This window comes from Electrophorus electricus, chromosome 7 (genome assembly GCF_041902795.1).
Source record: "Electrophorus electricus isolate QZ-2024a chromosome 7, ASM4190279v1, whole genome shotgun sequence".
Classification (NCBI taxonomy): domain Eukaryota; kingdom Metazoa; phylum Chordata; class Actinopteri; order Gymnotiformes; family Gymnotidae; genus Electrophorus; species Electrophorus electricus.
Window position 1 is genome coordinate 30,383,608 of NC_137503.1, and position 8,893 is coordinate 30,392,500.

The following is an 8,893-nucleotide window of genomic DNA, read 5'->3' on the forward strand; positions in this document are numbered from 1 at the left end:
TGTGTTAGGTTGGGTGTTGTGAGTGATGTCTTCTCCCCAAAGTTGACATGAAACGTACACCACTGACTACTACCATCACTACTATTAATACTAATACTACTATTACTGCTACTAATAATAGTGTTGGTAGATGCTATTGATTTCAGTGTTTTTTGGCGAATGTGTTGTAGGTCAGGAAAAAAAAAAAAACAGCTAATCACATCCCTCATCAATTATAGCCCGAAGAGGCTAACAGCAGTCTCACCATCTCTCCCCTTTTTGTCTTTCTATCTGTTTTCAGTCTCTCTCTCTCTCTCTCTCTCTCTCTCTCTCTCTCTCTCTCTCTCTCTCTCTCTCTAATGCACGCCCAAATACACTCAAATATGCTAAAACGTATTTTTTAAATAAAATTAATCTGACAGATATTTGTGGCTATTGATTAGTCAATAATGCATGAGGGATAAAAATAAATAATTAAAGTTATAAATGGTTAATTAAATGACAATAACAAACAATATTAAATAGTAACAGCCATAAGTGCCTCTGTCATCACTGGGACAACCTTGATGTTAACCTTCCTTTCAGTCCTGGTATTTTTCCAAGGTTTCATATTCCTTCCTTTGAATTTTTCCATCCCTTGGGAGCACCACGTCTTTTACAACTGCCCAGTGTAAAAGTCTAAAACTCCAGCCATGCCTTCTATTAGCTACTCAGCATCTGTAAACTTTCCTCTCTTTGCAAAGCATACTGGGTAAGCGCTCTACGCCCAAAATGGCGGCACGATTGAAAAGTTTGGTGCTGTTTTTGTTCTAGTTTACAATTCTTTACTTCTTGTGTTCTCTTTCTAGCATAAACACCCGTTCTGGTTGCTACAAGGGAAATAATTTATATCTAACGTTGTCATGATTATGTGATGTAGGCTACCGATTTTAACAACCTGAGCAGTTTCCGACGGGGGGGGATCCCGGTTTAGTTTACTGGGAAAGTGCCACCGTTGTAGCAGCTTGGCATTGAACGTTCAAAACTCTCGTCTACACAATTAAACATGAAGAGCACTTGTACATAGAGATGGAGGATGATGTAAAGAAAGTTAAAAAGGTAGGTGAAGTTCCGTCTGTCTGTGGTTTTGTGTCATATAGAACAAGCAACCTGACAAGCAGCTAGCGAGCTGGCGTTAGCTTAGCCTCAGAGCTACCCAGTGAAACCTGCACTACACACATCTGATAATACGGACTTTAAACTACAGTAACCACAATTTTACACATTTCGGAATGTTTTTGTTATCGGTATTGTTATGAATATTTATTTAGTAACAGTGGTTCATAAACTGATGTGTTTAAAGCTTGGCTTAAGAGCTAGGTAGCAGTTTAGGGAGACGGCTGGGTGGTTGGTTTTCGAGTATAGCTAAATCAGTTAGCTAACCTATATGATCACCAAGACTGACCTCCACACAGCAGAAAATCATATAGGTTAGCTCTCTTACATAGTAATCTTTCAAGAATTATCCTGTATTGATCATTTAAATAAATTTCAATAGCTAGCTAGCTGCCTACTTGGCTAATATACGTGCACTTACGGAATATTAACGTTGTGGTGTTTGTCATGTGCGCTTGCTTTAGGTGCTGATTGCTTTCCATAAGAAATTGCTCCTTACCGGTACTTAATCATTTTCCTTACTTAGCTTATTCATCTTCAGTTCTACTCTAACTAATGCTGTGCTGTTGATTCATTGTTAATATTTTTAAAGAGTCCAGTATGATATCCCACCTGCATCACATTCCCAATTGCATCATCCCAATTGTATAATTGAAAAGCTTTCAGGGAGCCTTACTTAAAATTCCCACTTCTCTGTCACTTTTGTCAAATCAGGAGCAGAGTCTGTCCCTAATCACAAGGGAACATGGAGGGCTGGGCTAACTAAAGAATAAAGCAGGATATGACATCCCCCTATGAGTGCATACTCAAGCCTTGGAAACTCAGGGATCTCCTCAATGTTGTTTTTCTTTCTTAATCTGAAAAAAAAAACAATAACAATGTCTGAGCTCAGCTGTCAACACAGTTCTTTGGAATGAGATCCCTGGCCATGTTTAAGAAATTAAGCCCATCTACGTTGTCAGTAGTTGTAGCCGCGCTGCTGCCGCTTTATCCCACTCCCCTTTTTTTTTTTACCCTCCAATAGTTAAAATCAAGTCTGCTGAAGCAGATTATTCAGTTTAATAGGTAACATTAGATTTAATCATTAAGGCCCACAGCATTGATCATTAAGTGGCTGGTGTTAAACAAGTGCAAGAGAGATCGAATGATGTGTCCACTAGATGGCACTTTTGAGTCACCCAGCATGGACAGCTCACAGATTCAGAACCAGTGTCATTGAGCAACCGGGAGAAACAGAGAGAGTAAAGGGCTTTACTGTAACTCATGAAGCTGTTTTATTAACTCTATTTTAAGATATTCCATAGCATTGGCCATTTTCAGTGTGCTCAGGCATGGCCATTTTCAAAATGTTCCAAGCAGATTATATGCAATGACTGCACTGTTTGAAGTACATTGTCATAAAAGTCTCTTGGATTATCTGGTGCTGAATAGGCCTACATCACAAAATGTCATACATCTCATTAGTGATTGTTAGCTAATAAGTTTGCTGTTTGTTCATTTGGTTTGTGGTTGACCCCAATTTTTTTGCTGGGTTTATTAAAGATAATGTTTTTCTTTTGCTATTATATGATAAAATAATCATTGATGTCTTGTATTTTTTTTGTGGTATTATGAATCCTGCTATATAGGCCAAGCTTTTCTGTATGCATACCTTTGGCAAAGTTCACTTGTTGAGTACTACATTCTTACATTATGGAAGGAAACAGGTATATGAAATGTTAATGTACCTGTGGCGTCCCTGCAGTCTGTTCTTAATAATTAAAGTAGCAGAGACAACTGACCAGGAAGGAGGTGTGCAGTACTGTAGTACACAACAGGACATAACCAGTCCTTCCTCAGCTGGGCAGGCAGCAAGCTCTTCAAAATCATCTTCAAATACAAAGAAACACCAGATAGTGAACTGGGATCTTAAAGGTGTTGATAGCATTAGGGAAAACTCCTAAACATCTCACAATTTCACTTTTCCCTTTTTCTGTTTTTATCTTCTGTATTTCTACAAATGTAAAAATAGCTTATGAATGATAAGTGACCTTTGAATAATGATGGGTGAAATTTCAGAACAATTTATGACTACCGTCTATTTCTACTTTAGTATTAGCCACTCTAGTAAGGTCATAAGCATTGTTTATTTTTCGCCCATCGGCAGCATGTGATTATTGCAATTACTGGCCTCAGATCATCTTTATTCTGCTGTCTATTCTTTAGATAAGGGGCACAGCTGAACAGGAGAACAGTGGTTTACTCTTCACGGTTCAGCTGTACATTTCATCACAGGAAGTGGTGGCTGCTCACCTTCCTTTGCATGCCTTCCCTGTATAGTCAGAGCAAGAGAGGGTGTGCGCAGTTGGCTTTGTGTGTTCGTATGTGCTGCGGTGCGCGCTTTCTTTTGAAGGCGGTGGTACCCGTGCCATTTTGAGACGCGCGCCACCTGTTGCAGGCACCACAGCCGAGCTGTGTCAGTGATACTGCAGACAGGTGAAGACAGCAGTTGCATGCCGCGAGCTTTAGAGATGATTGTGAAAAGTCATGGAGCCAGAGGTAGGTTATCACCAGATTTTCATTCTTACCATTCAAAATGAACCTTTAATGCTTTATGCAGTGACCTTCACTGGACCTTCCATCAGGACTTGGAAATGTTGGTTCGAGAACATTAAGTTGTGATCACGAGCAACTTAAGCTTGGAAAAAGAGGAAGGAAAATGTAGAGAACACTCGTGTTTGATATTAAGATGACAGTAGCTGTGGCTTCACCACAGAGAAAATGGCTGCGTTTCCTGTCGATGTAGTGCTTTATTTCTCAGCTTCGTGTTAATGGTTTGCTTCAGAAGGCGACCTTGCAGGCTGCTTAGAGGCTAGTGTGCCATTGCGTTTTTTGCTGAGTAAGAACACGCTGTGCATCTTGTTTTTGCTGGCACCCACGAACAAAGGTGGGACAACCGTCGGCAACAGCCTCAAACTACCACGACTGGGAAAGCATATGCTCTCGGTTGCTATGGTATCAGTTTCCACAGCAGCTCAGGTGATGCTGGTCACGTGCATTGAGGGCTTCTGAATGGCAGCTATCTGGTCTTGCAGCAGAGCCACTGTGCAGCGTTTTCCCCACGCATCTGAACGGCCATATAGCTTCCTCAGTTAAAGGACATGCTTTGACCTCCTGTAGTTTCAATGTCTGCCCTTTGTTTTCTCTGCTCCCTTTCCACTGTTCCCAAACAGCCAGGCTTGTCTCCGTTTAAGCGCGTTTTCCTGAAGGGGGAGAAAGGGAGAGATAAGAAGGCGCAAGAGAAGTCCACAGAGCGCAGGGCCCTCCACACCTTTCCCCTCTCTGTGCCCGACCACCGTATCGACCCTGACATCCTGCTCAACGACTACATTGAGAAGGAGGTCAAGGTGAGGCTGAACGCCTTGCACTGATGAGCTAGCACCAGCTTGGGGCTTACCTTACAGTGGATCCCCAATGCTCTTTCATGAGTTCTGGCGGAGCTCATCAACCCTGTGTGTCAAATGTGGATTCAATGAGCCTGTCAGACTGTAATAAGCCTAGTGAGAAGTCTTTGAGGGACTGCTACTGAAACTCGAAGGCTGCACATTTTACTAATTTGAGCTGGGTATACTTGTGCTCTGCCAATGACGCATGTGTTTATGGCAGTATCTTGGGCAGCTGACATCTGTTCCTGGATACCTCAATCCGTCCAGCCGCACCGAAGTTCTGCAACTTATTGACAATGCCAGGGTAAGCAAGCATGTCACAGCATGGTTCTCTTTGCACAGGGTAAATGGTGGCAAGAGATTAATTTCTGGTATTTGTGGGCAAAATCAGATTGTCTTTGTTTCTTTTCTGCTCTCAGAAGTCTCATCAGCTTGCAGGTCAGCTGACCTCGGAGCAAGATGCCGTGGTCAGTCTGTCAGCGTATAACGTCAAGTTGGTGCGGCGTGATGGAGAGGATATTATCCTGCGAGTACCCATTCATGACATTGCTGCTGCATCCTACATCCGAGACGACTCGCTGCACCTGGTGGTCCTGAAAACGGGTATGGCCTGGCAGCCGGCAGGAGGCTCCTGTCTTCTGTAATATCACTGCACACACTATACGGTATAGACAAACCGCCCGCTCAACGGGAGATTTAGGAGCCGTTTTGTCAGCTGTGGTTGTGTGTTTTTCTTTGTAGCCCAGGAGCCTGGAGGCTCTCCTTGTCCCAGCACATGTCCAGAACTGTCGAAGTCGCCCACGCTGAGCTCTCTGTCTGAGAGTGGCAGCATGGAAGTCTGCTGCCTGCTCGTGCTAGCTGTTGAAAACAAGGTGACTGACTGGCCTCTGTGACTGTCCGTCATCTTGAATATCGCGATTTTCCCACATCACTGCCTAAATCTGCCCTATGACCAAAGCCATTTTTTTCACTATGAATGTTTGTGTAACCTTCCTCTGAGCTTGTGTTCTTTTAAAAAGGCGCAGGGAGAGTCAGTGCTTCTTATCTCTTTATTCACATTGGAATTTCTGGGTTATGATCATGAAGGTGTTTTGTGTTTAGGTTTATGCCTTTCAGAAATGTTTTTAGCTTTTTTTTAACACATCCCCTTGCCCAAGTATTAGCACGGATAATCATCCCGTCTCTGACAGCCTCTCTTGGTCCTGCCGTTCCAGGCAGCTGCAGAGGAGCTCTGTCTGCTCCTCAGTCAGGTCTTCCAGATAGTCTACACAGAATCGACCATCGACTTCTTGGACAGGGCCATCTTTGATGGAGCCACAACTCCCACTCGTCATCTTTCTCTGTACAGTGGTAAGGGAAAGAGACCGCTGCCCTCCGAGCCACATGCTGCTGGAAGCATTTAGAGATCACCTGTGCATTTAGAGTCACAATAACACACCCATATCAAATCATATTGTTTTATTGGAGACCTTGCAGTGTTCACCCAGGCTAAGACTTTCTCAACCTTGTTCCCTCGAAATGACCCATAGAATAGCCATCATAAATTTATCGGAAGGGAGTGTTGATTTGATCTCTCTTAAAATAATCTGGTAGAACCTGAAATACTCAACATCTTACTCATTTAATAACTGTATAGATGGACAGCTTTTTGTAATGTTTGCTGTATTGCAGACTTGTGCATGTAAATTCGACTGATCATGAAGATCACTGTTCGGGGAACTGGGGTAGCTACACAGGAAGCTGTGTTCCCAATGACACATACTAAAAGTCATTAACCAGTGGCTTGTATTTATTTTAACCCCAAGACGATTCCTCCAGCAAAATGGACGGTAAAGAGCCATTCGAAGGAGGATCAGGCACATTGTAAGTATTTACCTAATGTTTTTTTAAATTGTTTTTTGGGTAGTTGAAATGTTTGTCGTCAGATGGCTTCTGTGATCTTATTTGATCTTTATTCAATCCCAGCTTGTTTCAGAGCTTTCTGGAGACTGCGGGACACTCTCCCTGTCCCTCCCCCTCGTCCACGCCAGCCTCGCCGCAGGACAAAACGGCTAGTGAGAGTGAACTAAGCACAACCGCAGCTGAGTTGCTGCAGGACTATATGACTACAGTGAGTGGGTGGGTGGCTGGGTGGGTTGTTCTCCTGAGCGAAAAGCGGGGGAGGTAGCAGTTTGTCCAGGCCAATATCTTGGTAGCTTTTAGTGAGTCAGTTTAAGATTTCATATGATCCTGGAACTATAAAGGTCTGCCTCTGACTGTCCATCTTTTTGTTTGTCTTCTGCCTTAGCTGAGAACAAAGCTATCCTCTCAGGAGATTCAGCAGTTTGCCACACACTTGCGTGAGTACAGGAATGGTGCCTCCATCCATGAATTTTGTATCAACCTGCGGCAGCTTTACGGGGACAGCAGGAAGTTCCTCTTACTCGGTTAGTGCAGTTTTCTGTAACTATAGTAAACTTCTGTTATCTTCACATGATTTTTCTGTATTAAAACATGAACCACATAAACCACACACAAACCACTCCCTTAAAAGCTGTTATTTAAGCAGTCAGAGTGAAATCATACAGAGAGGCCTTTCAGTGTGCTTTTTAAGGAACCTTCAGGGCTGTGAGGTAAACCTCATAATATTTTCCTATGAAATTTAACTTGTCCTTGTAGGCATAAACAAAGTCAGCATGTTTAAAAACAAACAAACAAACAAAAAAAAAAAAAAACTGGCTCTCAGAGCACAGTGGCTCTGAATATCGGTTCCCTCACTCTGTTAGTGCAGTATCTGTTCCCCTGCTCTGTTAGAGTACTATCTGTTCCCTCACTCTGTTACTACAATAACCACTCTCATGCCTTTTTAGGCCTGAGGCCCTTCATCCCAGAGAAGGACAGCCAGCATTTTGAGAACTTCCTTGAGACCATTGGCGTGAAGGATGGCCGTGGCATCATCACTGACAGCTTCGGCCGCTACAGGCGCACGGCCAGCTCTGCCTCTGACTCCACCACCAATGGCAACGGAGCAGCAGGTGGCTCTGACGAAGGAACAGCGCCTTCCGAGGGTGACGAGTGGGATCGCATGATCTCAGACATCAGCAACGACATTGAGGCGTTAGGTTGCAGTATGGACCAGGATGGTATGGCACCATAACAACGGTAGCCTAGGGTGGGAGCCAAGGAAGTTTCACAGTGTGTTTGCGTCCAATCACCACTTGATGATAAACTATCTAACTGCATGGTTCACCAGTCCATGTCACTGACAAATGATGCTGGAATGTGGATATTTTGCCACATGGGTTCAATCTTGGCTTTCATGTAATATTGCGACCATGTTACCACCATTCAAATTGGATGATGGTGTTTTTGGAGACACTTGAAGTACACTTGAGTTCTTTTGGTAACTGTGCTACGCATAGTTAGTTTTACTCCATGTTTATTGGCAGTATCTGCTATCAGTGATGGAGATGTTGCCTTTTTACTCTGATCTGAGACCAGCTCTTAAAAAAACGGTTTGAATTGCTGTCTTAAGTCCTGAGCATTCACTGCAATGAAAGGTTTGTCTGACAGCAGTTAACCTTCTCTTCAACACCACTTAATTCTTACAAACTGCAGAAATCTGCGACACATAATTAACATAATTGTAACTGACAAGACATCAAAAGTGAACATCTGTCTTTTTTAGAGATGAGTTTTAGAGATGATTTATATATGGTATGGTTTCAAAGGCAAGTCAGATGCATGCATTCATCAACTTTTAACAGGGATTTGTGTACCTTCAGTGTTATGACTCAGGACAATATCCTGAGCAAGGGACATGTAGGGGTTATAAACACCATAAAAAACTGATTGTACATGCACTCAGCAAGGAGAGATGCTTTCTGTAGAGGTTTTACAGTACGTTTTCTTGTCTGTGGTAGCCTTGGTTTTTCCCCCATGAATGTCAGTTGAATATTAGGCCATACTGTAAGATTTGTGAATGAGACTTGGCATTTGGATTAGAATGAGTAATGGATGGGTTGTGCTGTACTTGGATCATTGTAAAGAAGTATCATCTGCCAGGATAGGGAGAATACCATAGTGGCTTTTCCAGAGTCCCTTTGGGAGGTCTTCTTTAGTGATCATGTGGATCAGAGGTCCCCTGTGTCTTGTAACATAGTTTTATGACCAAAGTGCAGTATATTTTTCTTTCTTATTTTAGCTCAACTTGAAATTTGATCCACCAAGTGCTTTTATTTCTGTCTTTAATATAAAAGTTTGTATAACCTTTAAACACGTTTCATTATTACTAGGGCCCTGCCAAATTCATGGCAGTGAAAATCGCGTCACTGACCGTAAAATATCGGAATGCC

At 42.8% G+C, this 8,893-nt stretch overlaps 1 protein-coding gene across 5 annotated transcripts; it reads left to right on the top strand.

The window, feature by feature from the left end:
• The first annotated feature begins 740 nt into the window (after positions 1 to 740).
• On the top strand, positions 741 to 8,813 carry ccm2 (CCM2 scaffold protein). Of its 5 annotated transcripts, XM_081718257.1 has the most exons (12): positions 741 to 1,077; positions 1,599 to 1,635; positions 1,849 to 3,672; positions 4,347 to 4,520; positions 4,780 to 4,863; positions 4,979 to 5,162; positions 5,301 to 5,431; positions 5,774 to 5,909; positions 6,365 to 6,422; positions 6,525 to 6,669; positions 6,847 to 6,985; positions 7,409 to 8,813. In XM_081718257.1, exons 3-12 carry the CDS (start codon positions 3,661 to 3,663, stop codon positions 7,693 to 7,695), a joined length of 1,350 nt encoding a protein of 449 aa, XP_081574383.1. In that variant the 5' UTR covers positions 741 to 1,077; positions 1,599 to 1,635; positions 1,849 to 3,660; the 3' UTR covers positions 7,696 to 8,813. The 5 variants fall into 5 exon arrangements, with proteins under 5 accessions (XP_081574383.1, XP_081574382.1, XP_081574384.1 ...); XM_081718256.1 differs by having other exon boundaries at positions 1,599 to 3,672; XM_081718258.1 differs by lacking the exon at positions 1,599 to 1,635.
• The last annotated feature ends 80 nt before the right edge of the window (positions 8,814 to 8,893 follow it).